This window comes from Anolis carolinensis, chromosome 4 (genome assembly GCF_035594765.1).
Source record: "Anolis carolinensis isolate JA03-04 chromosome 4, rAnoCar3.1.pri, whole genome shotgun sequence".
Taxonomy (NCBI): domain Eukaryota; kingdom Metazoa; phylum Chordata; class Lepidosauria; order Squamata; family Dactyloidae; genus Anolis; species Anolis carolinensis.
Window position 1 is genome coordinate 172,797 of NC_085844.1, and position 26,740 is coordinate 199,536.

At 53.7% G+C, this 26,740-nt stretch overlaps 2 protein-coding genes across 4 annotated transcripts in view; both read right to left on the reverse strand.

The window, feature by feature from the left end:
- Positions 1–196: 196 nt before the first annotated feature.
- On the reverse strand, positions 197–14,169 carry mapk15 (mitogen-activated protein kinase 15). Of its 3 annotated transcripts, XM_062979816.1 has the most exons (14): positions 13,941–14,169; positions 13,736–13,834; positions 13,558–13,587; positions 11,514–11,604; positions 11,252–11,382; positions 10,253–10,416; positions 8,917–9,056; positions 7,274–7,331; positions 7,032–7,169; positions 6,786–6,891; positions 4,383–4,626; positions 2,938–3,092; positions 1,057–1,197; positions 197–841 (listed from the first exon to the last, which is right to left on the reverse strand). In XM_062979816.1, exons 1-14 carry the CDS (start codon positions 14,010–14,012, stop codon positions 632–634), a joined length of 1,779 nt encoding a protein of 592 aa, XP_062835886.1. In that variant the 5' UTR covers positions 14,013–14,169; the 3' UTR covers positions 197–631. The 3 variants fall into 3 exon arrangements, with proteins under 3 accessions (XP_062835886.1, XP_062835884.1, XP_062835885.1); XM_062979814.1 differs by lacking the exon at positions 13,558–13,587 and having other exon boundaries at positions 13,941–14,103; XM_062979815.1 differs by lacking the exons at positions 13,558–13,587; positions 13,736–13,834; positions 13,941–14,169 and adding an exon at positions 12,303–13,542.
- A 3,542-nt stretch (positions 14,170–17,711) lies between these two features.
- fam83h (family with sequence similarity 83 member H) overlaps positions 17,712–26,740 on the reverse strand; it is a 42,534-nt gene continuing 33,505 nt past the window's right edge. Inside the window, exons 3-5 of the mRNA XM_062979813.1 lie at positions 23,852–24,016; positions 23,608–23,732; positions 17,712–21,621 (exon numbers count right to left, since the gene is read on the reverse strand). Coding sequence (XP_062835883.1) covers positions 18,939–21,621; positions 23,608–23,732; positions 23,852–24,016 — 2,973 coding nt within the window. The 3' untranslated portion in view covers positions 17,712–18,938. The remainder of the gene's footprint in view (positions 21,622–23,607; positions 23,733–23,851; positions 24,017–26,740) is intronic.

Consider the following 26,740-nt stretch of genomic DNA (forward strand, 5'->3'; position numbering starts at 1 on the left):
GAGGGCATTGACCTTGGAGGTTGGTTGTTGTAGATCACCTACATCCAGAGAGTGCCCGTAACCAACAATGGATCTGGACCAAATTTGGCACACATGCCCAACTCTGAATACTAGTGTGGCTGGAACAATGACACATGGGTGTTGAAGTTTACCCACTTCTTACGCATGTTTAATGAATCCACTCTTAAAATCCAAATCCCAACCATGAATCCTGTTTATTTTTATCGTTACAAAAGACATAACCCGGCATTGCCGGTACCTAAAATAGGAGATCATAAAAGGATTGCCACTCACTCAGCCAAGGCGGACCCAACCCCATCCTCCAGAGACGGAGGAGGAGTCCAGCCCTCGCCCTCCGCAACAGAGAGCAAGAAAGGCACCCATTGGAAGGCTGGCTTGATTCAGAACGCTCCCAAGAGCAAACTCATGTGCAGGCAGAGCTGTACCAGTGAGCTGGACAGAGCCCCCCGGAAGCCCCTCTGGCTCGCCGTCTGTCTCCTCCAGTTCTCAGGAAGAAAAGGACTGCAAATGCCACCCCTTCAGCCCCAGGAAGAGGCTGCATTGGGTAGGAGGGACACTCATTCCCCCCGAGCATCCCAGAAACCCACGGTGTCCCCCCACACCCCCGGCGCTAGAGGCCGGCACCCTGAGGGCAAACGCCGGCCAGAGGGAGGCTCTGGAGGGTGGACTTGCAGATGGTGCCATAGGACTGGGAGTAGCTGCCCAGGCAGGCCTTGGGGTCCCCCGCTGCGCCCACGTTGGCCGTCCCCTGGAAGAGCTTCTTGCAGGGCTTCGGGAGGGGCAGCGCCCCCCGGCCGCGCGACTCGCCGCTCTTCACATTCTGCAGGAGACCAATGGAAAGGTTGCTGGTGAGAAAGCCAGTTCCTCAGCCTCCCCGCCAGGAAAGGGCCAGGAAAGCCCCAGTGGGACACCCACCTCCCTTCGCCACCCCCGCAGGGCGAGCACAGCTGCAGACCCAGGCCCACCCCCACGCAGCCCCCGAGTCAGGAAGGCCAGGGCAGAGTGGGCAGGACAGGCGAGACCCATTCCGCTCACCTCCCCCGGTGGAACGGGGGCCTTGCTGGGCGAGGGCTCCTTCCGCATCAGGGGCTGGTGGAGAGCCAGCTGGTGGGCCTGGGCAGAGAGAGAGAAGGGGGCCCGCGGGGCCAGGAGCCCCCCCTCGAGACTGTGCGGCGCCTGCGGAGGAAGATTGCGGGATGAGAGTGACCCCCTTCTTTGGAGGCTTTTAAGCAGAGGCTGTTTGGCCATCTGTCGGGGGTGCTCTGAATGCGATTTCCTGCTTCTTGGCAGAATGGGGTTGGACTGGATGGCCCGTGAGGTCTCTTCCAACTCTATGATTCTATGATTCTATGAAAGGGCAACAGTGGCCAAAGGGACACTCTGCCCCAAGGCGTCCCACATCACAAACACGGCAGCCAGGCCCTGTGGCCACTTCAAAGGCTCGTGCCACCGGCGTCTCCTGCGCAGCCCCAAGGAGGGAACCCTACTAGCCCCCTTCCACCAGGATCCCCACTCAGTGAGACCGCCGCCCCCCCCCTCCTATTTGGGGGGCGCAATGGAGCTGCAAGGGGGCACATGAGGCCAGTCCCCTTCCAAGCTGTCCTGGGCCAATACTGCCGAGAAGGGCACGGGCCAACTCCTCCCTGGGAAGGGGACAAGGGACCTGACTTAATTGGCAATAGAATGCCTGAATAAATAGTTGCCCTTAGTCTTAGAAGGAATCAGCTGAAGGAAGTCTGCTGTGAGGAAACACAGAGCCCAACAATAAAACCCATCGCCTGCCTTAGCTATGCAAGGAAAGACAATTGAAGGGAAAAGCCAGGATCATAAAAGGAAGGAGCAACCGTCTTAAGATGTAAGATGGGGCCGGGCTGTGGCGCAAGCTGGTGAGCAGCTGCTGCAATAAATCACTCTGACCATGAAATCATGAATCCGAGGCCAGCCCGTGGCGGGGTGAGCACCCGTCAATTAAAAATAAAATATAGCCCCTGCTCGTTGCTGACCTAGCAACCCGAAAGATAGTTGCATCTATCAAGTAGGAAATAAGGTACCACTAATAAAAGTGGGGAGGCAAGTTTAACTAATTTACAACGTTGGAATGAGGAAGTGAGGAAGTGCCGTCAGAGTGGATGATGAAGCAGCTGCTGCCCCCTGTGGCCAGTATCAAACATCCCCTCAGGAGAAGGTTAAATGGCCTCTGCGTCTGTCTGTCTGTCTCTGTCTTGGTTCGATGTGTTTATGGGCATTGAATGTTTGCCCTATATGTATATATAATGTGATCTGCCCTGAGTCCCCTTTGGGGTGAGAAGGGCGGAATATAAATACTGTAAATAAAAATAATAATAAATAAGACACATCAAACAAAGATGGCATTTTGATTTTGACCAGATGGGTGCTTCAGAGGAAGAGAGAAGGATCAATTGGTGGAAATTGTGGGGAAATTTGCTTTCCTGAACTGTTTTGATCAGCATCTGATCCAATGGTGCCCTGTGCAGGATGAATCAAGAGGAAAGGGAAAGGCGGGCATGAGAAAAAGGATGCTGTTGGAAAGTGAATTGTACTTGCAAAACTATATGAATCCCATGGGAGACCTCGTTCAGGGTGCCGCTTTTCCTTTCATATCGGTCGCCCACAGCTTGGTTTTAAAATAAATCTGTGTATTTCCTCTGCCTCCCAGTTCCTCCTTGGAAAAAAAAAAGGGGGGGCCTCGGAGGTTAAAGAATTTGCCTTTTGAAAAGGGGCCTCGCAACCTCCCCTCTTCACCTGTCCCACCACGGCCACAGTCAAGCCGCCATCCCTCCTCCTCTTTGTAGCACCCAGTGCTGGGGGTCGGGGTCGGGGAGGGGGAGCAGGAGGGCCCGCTCAGCCTCCGACCGGCCTGCAACGCTTGCAGTGGCCTCGGAAGGCGCTACTCACCCCTTGGGGGGCGGGCTGGGCGCTCCCAGGGGGGCAGGACCCCCGCCTCCGGCCTCTCCGGCCCAGCGAAGCTGCCGCCTCTTGCTGCCGTGCCTGCGCCTGCGGAAGGAGCGGGGCCGAGCGGTTCCTGGCCAGGCTCCCTGGCACCAGGCCTCCTGCAGAAGGAAAGAGAGAGGGGGGGGTCAATGGGGGAGACCCCAGGGGCCCGGCTGCAAAGCCCTGGAGGCACTGGGGCCGGTGGAGCAGAGAAAGAACGGGCCGCAGAGTTTATAGTTTATTTCAATGGTTTTAAGTTTAATTGTTTCAGGAAACAAAGGGTTTGATTGTTTCCTAATTTTTGTACAATGAGCAAGAAGAGGAGTGAGGATTGAACGCAACAGTCTTGAGGGTGGCTGGAAATAAAGTGTATCTGTTTGGATTTTCCTTCCTCCTTTTTTCCTCCTTTATTTATTTCAGGAATAAATAATTACCTTGTCATTGGTATTCATTAAGGTTGGTGAGGGACAGGACTGGGTGGACAAGAGGCTGTGCCCGTATTCTCAGGGCGCCTTTTACTATTGGGGAGGGAGGTGGTGGGCAGTGAAGGCAGGGCAGTCAGGCAGCAGACCGACCCCTCCCTCGTCCAGGGTCCGCTTGGAAGGAACCCACCGGTGGTCCAGCCCACTGACCGGCTAGAGAACAGAGCCCAACAAGCCGCCTGCCTTTCTGAGCAGAAGAGAAGTTTGGCAGTGGAACCATCTGCCTAGAAAAGTGGTGGAGTCTCCTTATCTGGACGCCTGCAGAGCGGCTGGGGGGTTTGGGGCTGTTTGGCTGGCGGAAAAGAAGGCTGAGAAGACAGCTGCCTTCACTTAGGGGGGGCAGGCTTGTTTTCTCCTAGGACCCCATGGATTCAAGCTGCAGGAACAGAAATCCCACCTCAATCAATATTAGGAATCCTGCGGATAAGTGTTGTCTGAATACAGTGGGAGGTTTTCCCTGGGAGTCCGGTCACCTCTCCTTCTCTGGAGGCCTTTAAATGGGAGCTGGAGGGCCATCTGCCAGGCGGGCTTTGATTGCACCTTCCCATATGGCAGAAAGGGGTTGCTTGTACCGGAGGGCCCTTGGGATCTCTTCCAATTCTATGGCTCTATAAGAAGAATCTGGATGGAGAGCCTTTGGCTGGAGATCTTGCATTGGGATCTCCCATATCGAGGCCCCTCCCAAAGACCCCTTTGTACGGGGGAAGGGGAGGGGGCTTCCCAAGCCCTCTCCTCCCCAATGAGCCTCCTGTCCATGCAATTGCACGAGCCCCTTCCCATCCAGCTCACAGGACTCTCCCTCAGCAGGGTCTCTCTGTGGGAACCGCCCAGCCCGCACTGCGCACCGGCCTCTCTGCGCAGCCCCCGGGGACCCCGGCCCGCATTTCCCCAAAGAGAAAGAGGAGGGGGCTGAGCGTACGTACGTACCACGGGCTGCAGCGGAGCCACCCTTGGCCCAGCCGGCCCTGTGCGGGGGAGCGGCAGAGGGGGCGGGGGCCCCCAAAGGCCCCTGGGGTGGGAGGGGCCCCGGTGCCTCCTGGGCCTCTGCCGGGGCCCCGTGGGGGGCGGTGGGCTCTGGGGGGGCCGGGCGGGGATCCTCCTGCGACTGAGGCCGGGGCGTCTGCTGCTGCTGCTTCTGGCGCTGGTTCTGGGCCTTCTTTTCCAGGATCATCTGTGGGGAGAAAGGGAGGCCTGCTCGCAGTTCAGAGGAGGCAACGGGGCCAAGGGGGAGATGCTGATGCCGCCCAAAGGCTGTCTGCAGGGGGGACGTGGGGAGCCCGGAGCCCCACGGAGGGCTGCCCTTCCCAGTCTTGCTGGGTCCAGAGCTTCCCGGCTGGCTCTTGATCTCCTTTCGTCAGCCAGGGCAGGGGTATTCCCCGCAGCCCCTTGGGAGTGGCCCCGGCCCTTCTCTCTTGCGCAGCTCTCTGAGGAGCAAACCCAGGAAGCCCTCCCAGGCCTCCCCCACCAGGCCGGCCTCTCTTGGCCCTTCGGGAGCGGCCTGGCCCTGCCCTCCGGGAGCCCGGACACATCCGACACCAAAGCCCTTGGCGAGGCACAGCAAGGCCCTCGGGGACTGACTGGCTCCCCAGACACCCTCTCATTTGAGCCCTCCCCACGATGGCTGGAGAAAGGAGGAGCGGTCTCAGAGAAGGGCAGACCCCTCCCAAGGAAAGGAGCAGCGGGTTCATGGTGGGGGTAAGGGGAGACCGAGCACCTGTCTGGCCGCTGCCCCTCCACTCCCCACCAGGCCAGACATCACGCCGATGGAGAGGCCGGAGAAGGCCCCGGCCGCTGGGAGGCGCTGTGCCCAAGCCGCCCGTCAGGAGGGCTGAGCTGGACCAGAGGGGCTTCTTCCTCCTCGAGCCCCCAGGGACCCCAGCCTCAAGCCCTACCACCAAGTATTTGATGGCAAACCACTAGCCAGGCACGGGCAAACTTCAGTCCTCCAGGTGTTTTGGACTTCAACTCCCAGAAATCCCCGCCAGCTTACTGGCTGTTAAGAATTGTGGGAGGTGAAGTCTAAAACACCTGGAGAGCTAAAGTTTGTCCACGTCTGCACTAGGCCTTTGAAACCCACACTTCCTGCCTGGAGAACAAGCCCTATGAGGAGCGGCTTAAAGAGCTTGGCATGTTTAGCCTGCAGAAGAGAAGGCTGAGAGGAGACATGATAGCCATGTACAAATACGTGAAGGGAAGTCCTAGGGAGGAGGGAGCAAGCTTGTTTTCTGCTGCCCTGGAGACTAGGACGCAAGGGAACAATGGCTTCAAACTACAGGAAAGGAAGGAGATTCCACCTGAACATCAGGAAGAACTTCCTCACTGTGAGAAGGGCTGTTCAGCAGTGGAACTCTCTGCCCCAGACTGTGGTGGAGGCTCCTTCTTTGGAGGCTTTAAAGCAGAGGCTGGATGGCCATCTGTCAGGGGTGCTTTGAATGAGATGTCCTGCTTCTTGGCAGAATGGGGTTGGACTGGATGGCCCATGAGGTCTCTTCCAACTCTACGATTCTATGATTCTATGATTTATATCCCACTATCTCTCGCCCCGAAGGGGACTCAGAGTGACTAACAGTATGGCAAAATTCAATGTCGCATATACAGTGGAGTCTCACTTATCCAACACTCGCTTATCCAGCGTTCTGGATTATCCAACGCATTTTTGTAGTTGATGTTTTCAATAAATCGTGATATTTTGGTGCTAAATTCATAAATACAGTAACTACTGAATAGCATTACTGAGTATTGAGCTACTTTTTCTGTCAAATTTGTTGTATAACATGATGTTTTGGTGCTTAATTTGTAAAATCATAAACTAATTTGATGTTTAATAGGCTTTTCCTTAATCCCTCCTTATTATCCAAGATATTCGCTTATCCAACGTTCTGCCGGTCCGTTTAGCTTGGATAAGTGAGACTCTACTGTACAAACAGGTAAAAAATGCAATACAACATATCTAAAACCAAAGAAACATTTAAATACTATAAAAACTGTTAAAGGCCATGAAACCAAATCAGAGCTCTAGATGCACTTGACCACCTGGCACCCAATTTCAATGGAGTCTGGGGTCCAAGGCAAATTCCTTGCAATGGAGGGGTGCTCTCTGCTCTAAGAGACCCCAAGCAGGGGGGGGGGGCTCTGATTCATGCCCCAGAGAAGCAACTCAAGCCGCCCACCTGTCACTCAACGGGCTCAAGCGACAGGCCCTCTTTGCCCCTCTGATGGGGGGCAGGGCAGGGCAGAGGAGGCTGTGGCTTCAAGGGATCTACGGGGGGGGGGGGAGCCCCATGACCCACTGGGCCCCAGGTGGGAAAGGGAGCGCAAAGGGGGCTTCACCTCGTAGAGCTTGTTGCGGTACTCGGCCACGGAGAGCTGCACGTTGTCGTCCAGCGGAAGGACCACGCTGCCGCGGAGGGAGGGCTCTCTGGCCGGAGAGTGGAACCTGCCAAGGAACGTCCCCATGAGGGAACCAGAAGGAGGGCCCGTCTGTCCTTCAGCCGTGGGGCACACTCCGCCCTCGGCCTGCCCCCCCCCAACTCCCACTGGGGAATCTGTGGGGTATTTTGACCCACTCTCCTCTACCTGCGCACGTAGGGATGCTCCAGAGCCTCTTCCGCGGTCGGCCGCTTCTCGGGGTTGAAGGCCAGGAGCCGCTTGAGAAGGTCCAGGGCCTGGGGGGGCGTGGAGGGCGGGAGGAGCTCCTCAAAGGTCACCCGCTGCCTGCAGGTGGGCAGAAGAAGGGGCAGCACCGCCAGTCAGCCCACACCCCCAGGCCGGCCCCACCCGGTCCCCACAGCGTGCCCCCCCCCAAGAAGAGGACTCACTGGTCACTCAGGCGGCTGAGGAGGGACGCTCGATAGTCTGAATGGAAGGCGGCCACATCTGCAGGAGAAAGCCAGCCGTGTTTGCATTTCCAAAGACAATGGTTCTTTTAAGTAAGGAGGCCAACACTGTGGCTCCAGAGTCCTGACATTGGCCAACATCACTTCCTTACATTACAGGATGCAAACAAGGCCCCTTGATAAGGAAAACCAATTAAAGCCAACATCTGCTCAGGAACTGATGGAATCAACATGTTTTAGATGTCTGTCAGTAATTTACTCCATTTGGTGGAGGTTTACAAGATATTGTACAAAGACAACATTTGCCTTGCCCTCAGTGGAACATGTTCACTGCATCTGACTATCAGCTATTGGTTTTGAATATGTTTTTAATGTGTTATATGTTTTATGATTTTATGTTCATGTGTTTTAAAGGTATTCATGTGACTGTATTTTATGGTGTATTGCTGGGCTCCCCGTGCTCCTTCCGGGAGATGGGGTGGGATATTATTATTATTATTACCTATAATGTTGTTGTTTTGTTGTTGTTGTTGTTGTTGTTGTTATTATTATTATTATTATTACAACTGTCAGAACCACATCAATAGAAAATATTACATAAAAGGACCCTTTTCTTTCAGGACAAGTGTGTCAGACGAGCTGAACACCCTTTCTGAACAACTATACGAACAGCCACCTCAACACACTGATCAACTTCAACAAGAAGGATGGTAAGAATGCACGATTGATGGATGAATGAATTTTAAGAGTACATGTGTGAATGCTGATGCAATATTCCCTTTTGTCTATGTAACCAATGTAAGGAAAAGGTAAAGGTTTCCCCTGACATGAATCATGTCCGACTCTGGGGATTGGTGCTCATCTCCATTTCTAAGCCAAAGAGCCTGTGTTGTCCATAGACACCTCTAAGGTCATGTGGCCGCTGGCATGACTGCATGGAGTGTTGTTACCTTCCTGCTAATAGGAGCAGTACCTATTGTACTCACATTTGTATGTTTTCGAACTGCTAGGTTGGCAGGAGCTGGGGCTAACAGTGGGAGCTCACCTGCTCCCCGGATTTGATCCGCTGACCTTTCAGTCAGCAAGTTCAGCAGCTCAGCAGTTTAACCCACTGCGCCACCAGGGCTCCAATATAGTTATATAATAAAACCCAGTCCTGGAGCCTGTGTCTAGTTCCTTCTGTGACCATGCCTCCTAATGCAGCGGAATATAAGAACCGATTCAATGTTTGGAAAGGTACTGATGACAAGGGATCCACCTGGGCCCGGGTTCCTCCATCCACCTTCACAGCAACAGGACGGGAAAGGTGTGTGTGTGTGTGTCACAATTTTACAGCAGCAGGCAAAACATTACAACACGTGACAGCAGTAAATGCAACTGCAACTGCGGCCAGCAGAGAACACCACTGGTTTGGGAAGGCGCTGACCTCAAGGCTGGGTCAGGCTGGCTGGCTGGCTAGCAGTGGGTGCATTTAGTGCGGAACCCACTGGAATGGAAGCAGGAAATGGAAGGCCAATGGGGGGTGGGCTGGGGGGAGGAAAGGGAGGAGGAGGGGCTTGGTGAGAAGGAGAAGGCCTTGGGGAGGGGCCCCCTCCCTGCCCCCCCCCAGACTGACCCCTGCTCACCTTCTGGACCCGGGGCAGGAACCACGCGCAGGATCTGCTCGATCTGGTTGATGGTGGAGGAGCCGGGAAACAGGGGCTTCCCGAGAAGCATCTCCCCCAGGATGCAGCCGATGCTCCACATGTCCACCCCTTTGGTGTAGCTGCAAGGACAGGCAGAAGTGTTGGAAAATGTCATCCTGCACTGCTTAAGGCTCTATGGTTAGATAGGAAGCCTAGAAAAGAGTTAGGGACACCTTCCCCGGTTCCATGCATGGCTTTGATTAGGCTTCACTATTGTTTCCTCACTCATGTCTTGTTTAGGTCAACCCACCCCTTTGATGCTTTCGAAATGTGATCTCTCCTAGGGCTTTGATGTAACTTCCCCAATTTGGCCTTTTGGAATGTTTATGGCCCTAGAGAAGAAGCGACCCATGAGGCTTGGTCGCCATTCCTGCTTCCTGCTTTGTTCCAGAGAGAGGACGCACTTTGTCCACTCTACTAGCCAAGATGTAGCTATCTATACCTTTGTTATTTCGATCCGTCATTTATTATTATTAGAACAGGATAGATTAGCTAGTTAGCTCCAAACCTTTTCTATCCATCAATGGATTTCTTTTTACCTCAATAAATGCTTTTAAACTTTAACTTTGCGTTCCTTTGCCTTCCATAAAGGGAATGATTAAGACACCCCAGCGTGCACCCTCACCGCCCACCACCGCCCAAAGCACTCCTGGAAGTGACTGGGAGCGAGAACACGGGTGCAGAAGGTCCCTCCTCTGTGGCCGAGGGGGGGGGGGGGGCGAGGGAGACCCTCAACGCTGGGCCTGACCCCTCCCTGGCGTTACACATATCAGGCAAACATTCAATGCCTTAACAGAGAACAAAGACAGAGACAAACACAGGCTCTGAACTGGCCTCGAACTCATGACCTCTTGGTCAGAGTGATTTGTTGCAGCTGGTTGCAGCCAGCTGCTCACCAGCCTGCGCCACAGTCTGGGCCTCAAAGACCCCCTGGGGCTGGCCAGGGAGGACCCAGACCCGCCGTGAAGGACCGGCAGAGCCCCATGGGCCTTGCCCTCCTCCGTCCCACCCTGCAAGAGGAGACAAGCCTCTTCCCGGTGGATTGACAAAGAGGGAAGATGCCAAGCCCCCCATCCCTCCAAGCGTGGATTTCCCTTCCTGCCGCAGAGGGGGGTGGCCGTCTTGGTGGGGCTGGCTTTTGCGGCATCTCTGCCATTGCCAGGATCCTCTGCACCGACCACCCTCAGGAAAGTAAGGCAATGCCCCCCCCCCCCCCCGCCCCCGGCCTCCCCCATCCTCCCTCCGCTTGCCCAAGGGCCGGACTCGGCCACTCTACCTGTGCGAGGCCAGCAGGATCTCTGGGGCCCGGTACCAGCGGGTGGCCACGTACTCGGTGAGCGGGGGGCTCCCTGGGGGCTGGTGGGCCTGGCGCAGGGAGCGGGCCAGCCCAAAGTCACACAGCTTCACAAAGCAGTCGGCGTCCAGCAGGACGTTGGAAGGCTGCAAGCACAAAGGACAGCAGGGTGAGCGAGTGAGTGAGCAAAGACGGAAGGCTTGGGTTTGGAGCAGCATCTTCCAGACACTTTGGTTGGGGATGAGCTCCCGTAGTGAACCCCAGCTCACGTGCCCACTTAGCAGGGTCAAAAGAAAAAAGAAAATGCGAGTAGACAAAATTAGGTACCGCTTTCAGTGGGGAGGTTTGTGATCACGGAGCTTCAATGGATGGCATGGAGATGGAGCGAGAGCACCCCCTTGTGGCTAAAATCGAGCACAACCTCCAAAAATATGCTGTTAAAATTGCTTGTTAAAATTATGTATAATCAGCATTGAAGGTTTGCCACATATGTGTTCTGTAAAGCCGCTCTGAGTCCCCTTTGGGGTTGAAAAGGGTGGGGCATAAATACTGTAAATGAATGAATAATTAAATAAATCAACAATGTGTTTTAATTGTTGTGTAGCCCGCCTCAAGCCGTGAGGACAACTGGGTAAGAAATAAAATGATTATTATTATTATTGTGTTGTCAAAGGTTTCATGACTCAAATCACTGGGTGGATGTGAGTTTTCCAGGCTGTATGGCCGTGTTCCAGAAGCATTCTCTCCTGAAGTTTCAGCCATTCCAACAGACCTCACAACCTCCGAGGATGTCTGCCACAGACATAGGTGAAACGTCAGGAGAGAATGCTTCCGGAACATGGCCAGACAGCCCAGAAAACTTATTATTACTACCGGGCTGGACTGCTTGCTGCAGGGATACAGCCCTGAGCTCTTTGGGGGTGAATCTGGGCGTGCTAAAGAGATTACTTCATTTGAAGATGCATCCAGAACCCCACTTACCTTCTGGTCCCTGTGGATGACGTCTCCAGAGTGGATGAACTTGGTGGCCTTCAGTAGCTGGTAGAGGATGTAGCACTTGTGGATGTCCTTCAGCAGGTTGCCCTTCTTGATCACAGCGTGGAGGTCGGTCTCTGGGGGGGGGGGGGGAGGGAGGGTCAAGGGGGTCGGCAGTGGGGTGCCCCCCCCCCTCCTCCTCAGGACGGGAGGAGCCCCACTGCCCCCTTTAGCAGGAAGGGCCCCCATTCCCCGTTTCGGGGCTCACCCATGGACTCAAAGACCAGGTAAATGTCCTTGTCATTCTGCGCCCGGATGACGTTCAGGAGCTTGATGATGTTGGGGTGCGCACCGAACTCCTGCAGGGAACGACAAGCAAGGCCTGCTGGGGGCAACGGGGAGGGAGGGGGGGCCTCTCCCGGGAAAGGGCTGCTTCTGGGGGGCCGCTCTTGGGCAGAAGACGGGGCTGGTCAGCCTTGTGTTTTGTACACAACTGTTGGAAAAATGTCATCCTGCACTGCTTACGTCTCTATGGTTAGATAGGAAGCCTAGAAAAGAGTTAGGGACACCTTCCCCAGTTCCATGCATGCTTTGATTAGGCTTCACTATTGTTTCCTCTTTCCTGTCCTATTTAGGTCAATCCACCCTTTGATGCTTTAGAAATGTGATCTCTCCTAGGGTTGACGTAACTTCCCCAATTTGGCCTTTGGAATGTTTATGGCCCTAGAGAAGAAGCGACCCAGGAGGCTTGGTCGCCATTCCATCTTCCTGCTTTGTTCCAGAGAGGACGCACCTTGTCCCCTCCTATTAGTCAAGATGTAGCTATCTAGACCTTTGTTATTTTAATCCATCTATGTGTATAATGTGTATTAGATCAGGATAGATTAGTTAGTTAGCTCCAAACCTTTCTATCCATCAATGGATTTCTTTTTACCTCAATAAATGCTTTTAAACTTTGAAGCTAACTTTGCAGTCCTTTGCTTTCAAAGGCTTTCAAGACTCACACCTCGTAAGTCTCACTGCTGCATTTTACTCTGCTATTTTAATGGGAATTTACCTCATAAAGGGGGTGATTTGAGCTTGACAACTCATCAATTCCCAAGAACAACAACCCCAGAAGCAGCTCTTTCCCGGGATAAGCTCCAGAAGTTGGTGTTACTGTATCCATCTTGGCATGATGTGTCGTTGAAGACTTTCACAGCCGGAACCACTGGCTTGCTGCGAGTTTCCCAGGTGCCTGGCCATGTCCCAGAAGCATTCTCTCCTGATGTTTTACCCACATCTATGGCAGGCATCCTCAGAATGCCTCAAAAGGCAAGTGGGGTTTATATATATATATATATATATATATATATATATATGGAATAGTGTCCAGGGTGGGTGAAAGAAAGAACTCTTGTCTGCTTGAGACACGTGTGGGTGTTGCCATTGCCCACCTTGATTAGCATTGAATGGTCTCCCAGTTTCAAAGTCTGGCTGTTTACTGCCTGGAGCAGGCATGTAGCCGGGGGGGGGGGGGGCTTGAGGGGCTTCAACCCCACCCAAATTCTCAGGGTGGTCCGTGAGAAGGCCTTACATTTATTATCCTGTGTTGGAAGGTGTTATAACTGGCCTTGATTGATTCATATCTGCATTTCCCCTGTTTTCTGAGTGTTGTTCCTTATTGACTGTCTCGATTTTGAGAGTTTTTTAAAGTACTGGTAGCCATATTTTGTTCATGTTCATGGTTTCCTCCTCCTTTCTGCTGAAATTCCCCACCTGCCTCTTGTGGATTTCAGTGGCTTCTCTGTGTCGCCTGTGTCATGTGCAGAGTGGTCCAGCATTGCCGTGTTCTCAAATAATAATATCCTGTGTCTAGGTGGGTTCCTCGAGTCCTCTCTCTGGCTGCCTTGAACGTGGTTGAGTGAGTCTGCGCTGCCTCCATGCTCCACGATTCATGTGTGGGTGAGGCTGCTGCTTTTGGGGGGTCCCTATGGAGACTCATCCACAGCTGTGGGATACACGCGCATTCACACCTGCCTTCAGCCAACAAGAGGTCTTTCTTTCTTTCTTTCTTTCTTTCTTTCTTTCTTTCTTTCTTTCTTTCTTTCTTTCTCCCACCCGGGACATCGTTCCACAGGGATGGTTCCCAACAGACTTCACAACCTCTGAGGATTCCTGCCACAGGTGTGGGCGAAATGTCAGGAGAGAATGCTTCAGGAACAGGCGCAGACAGCCCGGGAAACCCAGAGCGCGCGACGGGGCTTCTTGGCAGGTCTCGCTGCCCGTCGCGCGCCCCCTGGAGGCCGTTGCAGGAAAGGCAGGGCGCTCACCTGCAGGAAGGCGATCTCCCGGAAGGTCCTCTGAGGAGACAGGGAGGGGGAGGGGAGGGAGGGGGAGGGGAGGGGCGTGAGCCACGCAGACGGCGCCTCCTCCTCCCTCTCCCCCTCATCCCGCGCAGGCGCAGAACGCGGCTCCCCCCTCCCTCCCCCCTCTCTCTCTCCCCCCCACCTGGGCGTCGGTGCGGTTCCGGAAGGCGTCGAAGATCTTCTTGACGGCCACCGCGGCCCCGGTCTTGCGGTCCAGCGCCCGCCACACGATCCCGTACGCCTAGAGGGGGGGTGGGTGGGTGAGGGAAGGAGGGGCTGTGCCCGGGCCCCCCCGCCCCCCTGCCCCCGCCCCCCTGCCCCACTCCCTCCCTCCCTCGCTCACTCACCCCCTTCCCGAGGCGCCGCTTGACCTCGTAGCGCCTTGCCACCGCCTCCTCCACCTCCGCCTCCGCGCTCATGGCCGCCCCGCCCGGAATGAAGCGCCCACGCACAGACACGGAGACGGGGGGGGGGGAGGGGGAGACCTGTTGGGCGCCGTTGCCCTGGAGACCGCGCGCGCCCTGGGCGGGGCCCCGCCCGCGGAAGGCCACGCCCCCTCCTCGCCCGCCTCCCTCTCGGACGCCAGGGGGCGCCAAGCGGCCGCGTCTCTGAGGAACTCACCCCCGCGTGTTTGGAGGACACGGAAGGGCTGCGCCACCCAGGGACCCCCGTGTCAGGCAGGCGACACAGGGAAGGCTTGGGACCCACAAGGAGCAGGTGGGGAATCCCCACGGGAAAGAGGGAACCGTGAACATGCGCAAAGTCTGGCCACCAGGATGAGGTCAAGGTACCGCCCGGCGCTCCATGCAGTCCTGCCAGTGGCCACATGACCTTGGAGGTGTCTACGGACAACGCCGGCTCTTCGGCTTAGAAATGGAGATGAGCCCCAACCCCCAGAGTGTGAGTAGATCAATAGGTACCGCTCAGGTGGGAAGGTAATGGCGCTCCATGCAGTCATGCCAGTGGCCACATGACCTTGGAGGTGTCTACGGACAACGCCGGCTCTTCGGCTTAGAAATGGAGATGAGCCCCAACCCCCAGAGTGTGAGTAGATCAATAGGTACCGCTCAGGTGGGAAGGTAATGGCGCTCCATGCAGTCCTGCCAGTGGCCACATGACCTTGGAGGTGTCTACGGACAACGCCGGCTCTTCGGCTTAGAAATGGAGATGAGCACCAACCCCCAGAGTGTGAGTAGATTAATAGGTACTGCTCTGGCGGGAAGGTAATGGCGCTCCATGCAGTCCTGCCAGTGGCCACATGACCTTGGAGGTGTCTACGGACAACGCCGGCTCTTCGGCTTAGAAATGGAGATGAGCCCCAACCCCCAGAGTGTGAGTAGATCAATAGGTACTGCTCCGGAGGGAAGGTAATGGCGCTCCATGCAGTCCTGCCAGTGGCCACATGACCTTGGAGGTGTCTACGGACAACGCCGGCTCTTCGGCTTAGAAATGGAGATGAGCCCCAACCCCCAGAGTGTGAGTAGATTAATAGGTACTGCTCTGGCGGGAAGGTAATGGCGCTCCATGCAGTCCTGCCAGTGGCCACATGACCTTGGAGGTGTCTACGGACAACGCCGGCTCTTCGGCTTAGAAATGGAGATGAGCCCCAACCCCCAGAGTGTGAGTAGATTAATAGGTACCGCTCAGGCGGGAAGGTAACAGCTCTCCATGCAGTCATGCCTATGGCCACATAACCTTGGAGGTGTCTACAGACAACGCTGGCTCTTTGGCTTAGAAATGGAGATGAGCACCAACCCCCAGAGTGTGAGTAGATCAATAGGTACCGCTCTGGAGGGAAGGTAACGGCGCTCCATGCAGTCATGCCTATGGCCACATGACCTTGGAGGTGTCTACGGACAACGCCGGCTCTTCGGCTTAGAAAGGGAGATGAGCCCCAACCCCCAGAGTCATTGGACACGACTGGACTTAACAGCGGGGGAAACCTTTACCTACTAAAGCAGGGGTCCCCAAACTTTTTAAACAGGGGGCCAGTCCACGGTCCCTCAGACCATTGGAGGGCCGGACTAGAGTTTTAACAAACTATGAACAAATTCCTATGCACACTCCACATATCTTATTTTGAAGTAGAAAAACAAAACAGGAAAAATACGATCTTAATGTTAATAATAATGATAATAATAATAAAGAGGGTTGGAAGAGACCCCTTGAGCCAACCCCCTTCTACCTTTGTGCACCAAAAACACAAGCAAAGCACCCCTGACAGATGCCCACCCAGCCTCAATGTTAATAATAATAATAATAATAATAATAATGATAATAATAATAATAATAATAATAATAATAATAATAAGAGGGTAGGAAGAGACCCCTTGGGCCATTTAGTCCAACCCCCTTCTGCCTTTGTGCACCAAAAGCACTAGCAAAGCATCCCTGTCAGATGGCCACCCAGCCTCAATGCTAATAATAATAATAATAATAATAATAATAATAATAATAATAGGGTTGGAAGAGACCCCTTGGGCCATTTAGTCCAACCCCCTTCTGCCTTTTCGCACCAAAAAAGACAAAGTACCCCTGACTGATGGCCCCCCAACCTCAATGTTAATAATAATGATAATAAAGAGGGTTGGAAGGAAAGGCCTGTGTGTTTCCCTACTTTGCGCCTCACACACCGTCCTCGGCAGAGGAGGAGGGGGCCGAATAAATGGCTTCGATGGGCCGCATGTGGCCCCCGGCCCGTAGTTTGGGGACCCCTGTACTAAAGGTTTCCCCCTGACATTAAATCCAGTCGAGTCCAACTCTGGGGATGCTCATCTCCATTTCTAAGCCGAAGAGCCGGTGTTGTCCACAGGTCATGAGGCCATTGACAGGACTGCATGGAGCGCCCTTACCTTCCCGTTGGAGCAGTACCTATTGATCTACTCACATTTGCATGCTTTCCAACTGCTAGGTTGGCAGAAGCTGGGGCTGACAGTAGGAGCTCACCCCGCTCCCTCTATCTGAACCACCAACCTTTCGGTCAGCAAGTTCAACAGTTCAGCGGTTTAACCCGCTGCGCCATTGTGGGCTCCCTACCAGTATTTAAAAATATATTTAAAACATTAATTTAAAAAAACCTCTAGAATCAGGACAGTAAATATAGAACAACACTCACAAAACAGGGGAATTCCAGACAGGAAACAATCAGGGCCAGCTAAAACCTCCTAAGAAAGGATTCCTCCAGACAGGAATCAGTCAGGCCTTGGAAGCTACAAGGATATTCAATGCTTTTTTTCGTGTCAGGAGCAAACGGAGTTGCTTCTGGAGTGAGAGAATTGGCTGTCTGCAAGGACGTTGCCCAGGGGACATTGCCCAGATGTTTTGATGTTTTTACCATCCTTGTGGGAGGCTTCTCTCATGTCCCCGCATGGAGCTGGAGCTGACAGAGGGAGCTCATCCACGCTCTCCCCAGGTGGGATTCGAACCTGGTAGCCTTCAGGTCAGCAGCCCAACCTTCAAGTCACGAGGCTTTAATCCACTACACCACCGGGGGCTCCTTATTCGATGCTAACCAAGGTGGACAACAGCAACATTCACACTTGCCTCCAAGAGGCAAGAGTTCTTTCTTTCTTTCTCCCACCCGCAGAGGCGGTTCAACCGCCAGGCCAACTAGGCCGTTGTCTGTGGCACCATCCTGTTGGGGGCGCCATCGAGGCCCCTCCTGTCTCCTGCGGCTGCCTCCACAAGGCATTGAACTGCTCTTTCTGTTGATTTGTTGTAAAACATGATGTTTTAGTGCTTAATTTGTAACGTCTTAATGTAATTTGATGTTTAATAGGCTTTTCCTTAATCCCTCCTTATTATCAAACATTTTTGCTTATCCAACGCTTTTATTTTTCAGTTATTGGTTTGGGGGGGGGGTGCCAAAATTCTGTTCGCCCACCCGGGACATCATTCCACAGGGATAGATATCAACCCCACTGGCCTCGTTTCCAATAGATCTCACCACCTCTGAGGATTCTTGCCATAGATGTGGGTGAAACGTCAGCAGAGAATGCTTCTTGGAACATAGCCAGACAGCCTGGAAAACTCACAGCATCCTAGTCCCCCCCCCCCCCCCCGGCGGCGCGAAGGAAGAACCAGGCGGAGGCAGTGTCCCTTTCAAGGCCGGCGGGAGCGGCGCATTTATTATGGTGGGCGAGTGGGCGTGGGCGGCAGGGGGCCTGCTTGAACGGGGGGGGGGGGCCTTTGGCTGAGGCCCCGCCCCCTGCCCTCCAGCCCCTGCGTGTCCATTCCCTTTGTCGCCGAGGCCTCCCTGAAGAACAGCCTGGGGCGGGGCGGGCACTCTGGCCCCTCCCTCAAGGTCCCGATCGGCCTTGGCCCCCTTGGTCAGCGTTGGGGAAGGGGGGGGCTCCCTTGGCCAGGCAGGGGCTGCATGACAAGCCCCCCCCCCCCCCCGCCCAGTATGGCCCCTTGTTTGATACCTGCACCTCTTGCTGCGTGAAGTGAGATATTTATGTTGGCCGTTATTGCTTTATGTTCTTGTTTCTGCCATTTTTGTAATGTGTTTGTTTGTGAGCTGCCCCAAGACCCCCGGGAGATGATGGTGGGGTATAAATAAAGTATTATTATTATTATTATTATTACTATTATTACTATTATTATTGGCCCCCTGGCTGGGCTCCCCAGTGAGCAAAGGGGGCCGTTGGGGGCCCAATGGAGCAGAGGCACTTGTGTGTTGTGTGTCTGCGAGGGATGCCTGAGGGAAGGGCCCAGGTGAGGGTGGGGGTCTTCCCTGCATGCAGAAACCCAAAGAACAGGGAAGAGAAACCCACCCAAAGAAACCACGGGACCCCCTCCCGACGTCGGGGTCCTGCCTGCAGCCCAGCGTGGGTGGCACAGCTCGCCTGGGTCGGGGAGGGGATTGTTGTTGTCCGGACGCTCCATTGCTATGGCCACCGACCCCATCCCACCCTGAGCCCCCCACCCACCTCCAGCAGACCCTGCTGCTGCCCCTCCCTCTCTCCACGGGAGCATCCAAGGAAAAGGCACAAGGGTGCATCAGTGCTGGTCGTGGTAAAAGGCACACCTGGGAAGATAAGAGAGACCCCAAGGCAGAAGGCAGTGTCCTGGGCAGAAAAGGCGAGAGCACCCCCCACCGGAAGACCCCTTTGTTGCCCCCACCCTTCCCCACCACCACCAGCAGCGGAATTGTCCTCAGAGAGATGAAGGTGCTCTGCTGTGCTTGGATTCCCCACAAAGGCAGTGACGTTCGGCTTGGGGGGGCCTGGCCACCGTCTGGATGCCAGTCTGTCCGTCCCTGCCCCCGCCGCCCCCTCCCCGTGGCCCTCATGTCCCTCCTTGCAAGGGCCGCCCACCAACGAGTCCGGCATCGGGTGCCGAGGTCACTTTTTGGTCTTGAAGGTGCCCAGGAGCTTGGGCATGAACTTGCTCATCTTCTTGTCCTTGGTGTCCAGGTCTCCGTCCAGCTCCTCGCTCGGGTCGTCCTTCTTGCAGAACACCTCGAAGCGGCTGTAGACCCGCTTCTCCTTCCGCATGCTCTCCATGCGCTTGAGGAGGGACTCCCGGTCCTCGGGGTGCTGCTCCTTCTGGAGGCCCCGCCGGTGGTGGTTGCCGAAGCTCTCCGACCGGCCGATCCCCATCCCCGTCCCGGCCGGGCCCCGCTCTTCGGCCGCCCTGTGGTCCAGGCTGGTGGTGGACTTGGAGAGCTCCGGGTTGCCGGCCCCCGGGAGCTGCCTGGCCAGTTCGGCCCGGTTCTTCTGGCTGTTGGCCGAGATCTGCTCCAGGATGACCTTGGTGTCGTCGCGGAGGTTGCTGCTGTAGAGGACGTTGGCGGTGGAGAGGGGCAGGCGGGGCTGGCTGCCCCCCTTGAGGGCGGGGGCCGGCGGGCTCGGCTTCGGGGGCTTCTCCTCCTCCTCGATCATCTCGGGGTAGTCGCTCTTGGAGAGCCTCTTGACCGCCGCTGCCGCGTTTGGCCGGTCCGGCTTCCAGTTCTCGGGGCCGAGGTCTTCGTCCGGCTTCCTCTCCGGTTTGGGGCTCAGGAGCTGCTTCAGCCGCAGGGAGCCCTTCCGGAAGAACTCCCGGGGGCTCTGCTCCTGCTTGCCCCCCTCTTCCTCGGGCTTGGTGGGGGGCCCCTCGGGGGCCTTGGAGGGGCCTTCGGGCGCCAGAGCGGTGCTGGTTTGCGCTGGGGAGGGGTTTCTCAGTTCTGTTTCCGGCGGACCGTGGACGTCACCCGGGAAGGGCGGCTTCTCTTTCCTTTCTGGGGCAGCGAGCGTCTGTGTTTCCCCGACAAAAATGAGGCTCTCCTTCTCGGAAGGGCTGGGCTTCTTGTCCATCGGATAGAACCGGGAGGACAGTTTGTCCATTTGGCTGCTGACCTGCGATGCGGGGTCTTTGCCGAGCCCTTCCGTGAGCTGGCCGGCCGAGGGGAGCCCCCCAAACTGCCCCTCCGAGTCCAAGAGCAACTTGTAATTGGGGAAAGAGTCTTTGGCCTCTACCACGCTGCTCTCCAGGATCTTGTACTGCACCGACTTGGTGCTCCTTTTCTCCGTGCCCTGGCTTTCTTCCTGGAGGAAAGCGGACATGGCCTTGGTCTGGCTGACGGTGGTCCTGTCCGAGTCTTTGCCCACCGTCTTGTACTTCTCGAGCAGCTCGGCCACTTTGGAGGTGCTGGTCTTCACTGTCTCGCTGTCGCTTGTGGTCTCGCTGGTCGTCTGCTCCTTCTGGACCATCTGGAGCGTCTTCTCAGCCGAAGCGTTGGGCTGGTCTAACTTGGCAGCACTGAAGATGAGGGAAGACCTGAGGCGAGAGGTCCTCTGGATCAAGGGGTTTATCCTGCTCCGGAAAGGGTCCTGCTTGGGCGCCCCCAGGGCCTCCTCGCCTCCGCCCCCCGACTCCTTGGAACTGGCGAGAGACAGGGGGGCTTTGAAGGTGGGGAGGAGGAGGTCGCTGGGATACCTGGGGAAAAGGGCCTCCGTGGGGGGTGGCCCCTCGCTGTGGCCCTCGGGCTCCACGGGTGCCGGGGCCCCCTCCTCACCGGGCTCCGGCTGGCAGCCACTCAGGTACGAGGAGATCCTCCAGTTGCGCAGGCCGGCCCGGTTCTCCTGGGCCTTCTTGTCGTGCTCGGCCTCCTGCTCCTGCTCCTGGAGGAAGAACCGCTGCTCCAGGCCCTGCTTCTGCGTTGGGGACGTCTGGCACAGGAACTTCTGCCCCACGTTCTGCCTCCGGAGGAGAGAGGACAGGCCGTGGAGGCCGTTCCCGCCGGGGTTCATGCGCTCAGAGCCGTGCCGCACTTCCTTGGAGGAGTTGGACGGCACGTAGTCCAGCCGCAGCGGGAAGCCCTCCTGGGAGAAGCCGGACTCCAGCTCGGGGTACCGGAAGCTGTCCGTAAAGTCCTCTGGCGGGTCGTTGAACCCGGGGCGGCCTCCCCGTATCCTCTCAAAGAGCCCCTGGGGCCTGTAGGCTCCGTGCGGGGGCTCAAACTGGTACTGGTAGAACTGGTCCTTCTGGAAATGGCTGGACTGGATTTTGAAGTCGTCCAGATTGTTGGCATACATCTGCCTGGAGAACTGCTTGGAGGAGGCGAAGTTCTCGAAGGTGCCCTCGGCGAAGCTGTGCCGCTTGAAGGCGTCCATCTCCAGCTGCCGGGTGCGGAGGAAGCTCCGGCCGGGGTCCAGCTGCGCGCTCTCCAGCTCCGCCTTCTTGGCGTACATGCGCAGCGCCGAGCCCTCCATCGTGTGCCGCAGCATGTCGTCCCGGCGGAAGGAGGACAGGAAGTACCGGTCCGGGTCCACCCTGTCCGCGAAGGGGCCCGGGAAGAGGCCCTCCTCCCGGGGGAAGACCAGTGGGTGGGGCTTCTTCGGGAAGAAGGGCGGGTGGCCCCCAAAAGGCATCATCCCGTAGGGCCCCAGCGGGGTCTCCGCTGCCTTCACCAGGACGTTGGCGGGGGGCACCAGGGGCTCCGACTGCGCAAACAGGATCCGAAACTCCTCGTCGAAGCTGGCCACCAGCTCTCCCTGGAAGATGTGGGCGATGCTGCGGTGGATCTTCTCAAAGGACCACATGAAGCTGGAACGGGGGAGGCAAGCGGGCGAAGGTTTAGGGCGGACCCACAAATGAGCACTCCCCCACGCACCCACTGCCCCTCAAATTCAGCTTTCACATTAATAGAACATACAGATTTGATAAATGTGGATTTAAGATCTATGCTCTGAATGAAATTGTATGAAAGGTGTGTGAATGTGGCTTAATTGGACTGAAGACACAATTCTAAGATCAAGGCCTGCAATGACTAAGTGCCTGCTTGCTGAACTGTAATTAAAAGTTGCTGATAAGAACTGTGGCGTATGATTAACTGCTGACATTGCTAACTTGATGAACTTTTGGGGGAAAACAACGTTTACATTAGTCAGAGACAATGGCTCTTTTAAGTTAAGGAAGTATTTACAAAATTCCTTATGTTAAGAAGGAAATCAACACAGAGCTGCTTGCGTCTGCTAACACCAGTCAAGAAGAGTCAACATCTGCCAGGAAACAGAGATGAATTCAACATGTTCCAGGGTGGAAGATGTCTTATTAATTTACAGCTTCTTGGGACAACATCAGCGAAATATTGCTATATAAGAGACCTTATTGCAATCCAAAAATTGTGGCAGACCGGAGGAGTCTGGCCCACCCGACATTCTCTATGAAAAGAGATGGAGGGAAAGAAGTATGATTTTGGGAGTTTTGGATTTTGTGCAGGGAGTCGGGTTTTGCTTTAGAGGAAACGGGGATCTGGTCCTTAGCATTGTTCTTAGGGGAAAAAGATGCATTTTGGAGTTTGAAAGTTTTGGAGTTTTAGAAGCTTTGGTGCGCTGGCAGGTTGCAGGGAAAGCAGAGTCTAACAGGCATTCTTCACGGCGGAAGAATGGAGAAACGGTGATGCATGCATGAGGATGAATGCATGTACACATGTGTGAATGCTGAGCAAAAATGTAACCCCCCTTTGTTTGTTTGTTAGCCAATGTAACACATGTGGTTGTGAATCCAATGTAGTGGCACAAAATCTGTATGTCTATATGTCTAATGTAATTCTTTGTGTAAAAGTTCTGTAAAAGTTCTGATATACTCTATCACCGTGGAAATTGGAATACAAAGAATCTTTGTTTTGATGACACAGCTGCCCCTTTGTCCCCCACTCCCTCCCTCCTCCTCTGCAGCTGCCACTCAGCAGCACCATGCAGCCCACCCGCAGGAGCCCCCTCCCCACTGTCCCTCTAGTGATGACTCTGATGGGAATTATGGGATTCAGGTGCAGGGTGTTCCTGCTGTGGAAGAAGGGGAACAGTGAGGCTTTCCCACGGGAAGAAATGGTGGTGTTGATGCTGATGTTTCCCAGGTGCAAGAAGCAGGAAGGGAGAGCAGCTCCCAGCCTGATAACACTAACAAGCAGTTTGGCCTTGATGATGGAGCAGCTCTGGACCGGGCCAGCCGCTTGGAATTTAGGGGGGTTCGCAGAAGTCTTAGAATAGCAAATAAGAGAGAGGTCAAAGGGCAAAGGAATGTCTTCAAGTTACACTATTAAAACAGTCTGCTGAGAGAGGAATCTTTGTCAAAGCAATGTCTCTTTGAATCAAGAAGCAAGTTCTGCTTCCCTGGATTGTCTTGTAGCCTTGATATATCCTTGCTCATGGGACTTTGTCATGTACTGAAAGGACTTTGTTTCATGCCAAGCGTTTCTTTGGCATATTTCTTACAACCTTGTTTTGCAACTATCTTTTGGAACTGAACTTTTGCCTTTTAAGAACAATCTTTTTTCCTATTTCCAATAAACTACAAAATACTATATCCTGTGTACTTCCTGGTGTATTTTAGCAAAGTGACGCTAACCTGAGGTGCAACACCCTCACCCTTAATTCACGTGGAAGTATGTTCTAATATGTATTTTACTGAACTTATTTTAATACTATGATGTGTTTTAACTATTGTGCCCCACCTCGAGCCACGAGGAGAAGTAGATAATAAACATTTATTATTGTTGTTATTTGTCCCCCTGCTGCCCTCCTGCCTCACCTGTAGCTGCCGCTCAGCACCACCATGCAGTCCACCAGCAGGAACCTCTCCTTGACGTGGCCCTTGAAGGACTTCCCTGTGCGGCAGTAGTAGGTGGGGCCGGAGACCGTGCGGACCCTCAGGAACTGCAAGGCGGCAGAGAGGTCAGGCTGGAAGCCCCTCCCCAACAGGGCCCATTGGGTGGCCCCCAGCCCCACTCCCCCCCCCCATCCCCACACCTTGCTCCCTCCCAAGCGATACTCACATCCACGTAGTTGAGGTTGACTTTGCACTTGGCGGCCATGTCCAGGAAGAGCTGAGCTTGCATCTCGTCCAGCAGGATGTAGACGGGGACTCGGCGGGCAGCCGCGTCCAGCACCTCGGCCAGGAGGTCCACGTCCGTGAAGACGTCCATCACGATGGCCACCACCTGAGAGGAAGGAGGCCGTCAATCCCAGGTGGAAAACTGAGGGCTGCCTGGCACTCCCTCAGACTCTCTATTGGACGGGGAGCTCAGTTGCCCAGGGCTTCAGGACCCCGGACCCCCGTCCCCCCTTGCCCACCTGCTCTCCTTTCCAACCCACAAAGCAGTCCAAACCCCAGCAGTCAAGCTGAGCCGGGCACCCAGGTAGTCTCCCGGAGGAAGATCCCAGGAAGGGAAACCAGGAAGGGAAACCCAACCAGGGAAACCCCACTGCCTGGTAGCTTAACCCTGCAGTGCAGTAAATGCCATTGATCCCATGGGTCTACTCTAGAAGGGACTGAGCCCGCCATCTTCACTTCCACAATTGCACAGGATAGCCTGAAGAGAACACCCGCTACATTGATTTTTACCATTACAGTAGAGTCTCACTTATCCAACATAAATGGGCCAGCAGAATGTTGGATATGTGAAAATGCTGGATAATAAAGATGGATTAAGGAAAAGCCTATTAAACGTCAAATTGGGTTATGATTTTACAAATTAAGCATCAAAAACATCAAGTTTTACAACAAAAAAGCAGTCCAAAACATGGAAACGTTATGTAGTAATAATTATAATTATTATAATATATTATATTATAATAATATAATAATATCGAAATGTGGGACTTTGAAAGGCCAACCACATACTTCATCCTGCCATTTCATCGAGATCAATCTACAGAGACTGCAGGAGAACTGAAGGATGAAACACTAGAGGAAGTTAAAGGGATGATGAATCTACGAGTTAGAACAGTTATACTTTGTTTTAGATTAGTTAATATTTCGTATTAGTTATTTATTATTAATAAGGGGTAAAACTTATTAATAAGTTTTAGGTGGGGAGTGTCATGCCACGAGGAGGCAGAACATTACCTGCTGCCCTGTCTCTTTAAGATTCTAAAGGGATGGAGCTTAGCCTTGGCTCCTGCCAGCCTGAAATGGCAGTTATTTTTTGTCAGTTAGATTTTGTCAGTTGGTGAAGCACTGGAAGGAAGTGTAGGAAGCAAAAGGAGCACAGAAATTCATGTCACGTCAGAACTGTACCCAGGTTAGATATAAAGCCATACACTACAGCAATAGGGAAAGTCATGACAACATTCCATTAATCACCTCAAAGCTACAAAGAATCCAGTCATGACAAGACTTCATACTGTGTGGCAATATCTATCCAGAACTGCATAGACTTAAAGATTTCTTTCCTCACAAGAGACTTCATAGTGGCAATAAGAGGAAAAGAGATACATTTTGTCTACCAATAAAATATTTCGTTTTATCAAACACAGTGTCTGATCTGTCCTTCGTGCTATGGTTCCTTTCAGTTCATTTAGTTCAGCATGGAGGCAGAACAATGAATTTAGCACCAAAAACATCACAATTTATTGAAAACATTGACTACAAAAACATTGGCTACTAACAAATTGACTACAAATAAAGATAGAATTGCGTAAAATGAAATTAAAATAACAACATTGTTGGAAGTTAAATCCATAAAAAGTTCAATCCTTGCTCTCTAGAGAAACAGCTGTGGATTGGGGCGGGAGGCCGACTGCATTGGATAATCCAGAACATTGGATAAGCAGATGTTGGATAAGTGAGACTCTACTGTATTAATAAAATCCACTTTCTGTCTTTTTGCTTCAATGAAAGAAAGGCAGGCTGGTTCACAATTATATGTTCACAAAAGCAATATTAAATGAAGGAAAAAAACAACCAGGCAGCACCTGGCCACACTAAGGATGCCTTAATCCATGGACCATATTGTTAGGGTTTTCCTGTGATGTTAGGGAAACTACCCAAAGCCAGCAAAGCATCCAAAATATGCAAAAGCAGGATCCTTATGGTTGAGCACTCAGCTCACAGCAAGCAGGGCGTGAAGTGCCATGTGGCTGTACAGAATTCAGAGCTTAGGAGGCAAAGATGCAGAGTTCTGCCTTTAAAATCACAAAAGGCTTATTTACAAAAATAATAACTACATTTCTTAATAGTAAATAACCGAGCCTGAGCTTCTGTCTAACTCCATCTCGCCCCATCTATCCTGACACATACAAGCCGAGAGAGAGATCTACATACACAACCAAGATGTAAAAGTAGAAGTCAAAGACAAAAGGCACGTACCTGCAAAGCATCCATTCTACATAAGCAACCAGAATGAGAGCAAAAACAAAGAAAAGAAATAAATACATTCCAGCTGTCATTCAGGAGTCGGGGAAAGGGATTTCACTCAGCCTAAGCTAACTGCTCCTCATTGAGGACTGGGGACCTGGGCAGAGTGGAGTTGTATTCCAATGTAGATTCATTGTGGTTTTGGGTTACTGTGAGGTTTTTTGGGGAGGGGGAGGGGGGGCTGTATGGCCATGTTCCAGTAGCATTCTCTCATGACGTTTTGCCTGCATCAGCAACTCAGGAATTCCGCCCATGGAATCCTTTGACAACACATTGTTTGAGGGGACCACGTTAATCTGTGCCTCACCCCCTCCCTTTCCCAAAGAGTCCTCCTCACTGTTGGATTTTTGGTTGTGTGTATATGAAATGTAAATCAAGTGTTTCTGCTGTTTTGCAAGTGTGTGTTTCAGCAATGAAACAGTTAACAGCAGGCCAGTTTGACTGACAGCCTGCTGTGACCTATGTGACATGATTTCCGGCCTTGGAGGTCGGAACTTCCTTCAGACTAAGGAATGTGCCTTCTTAT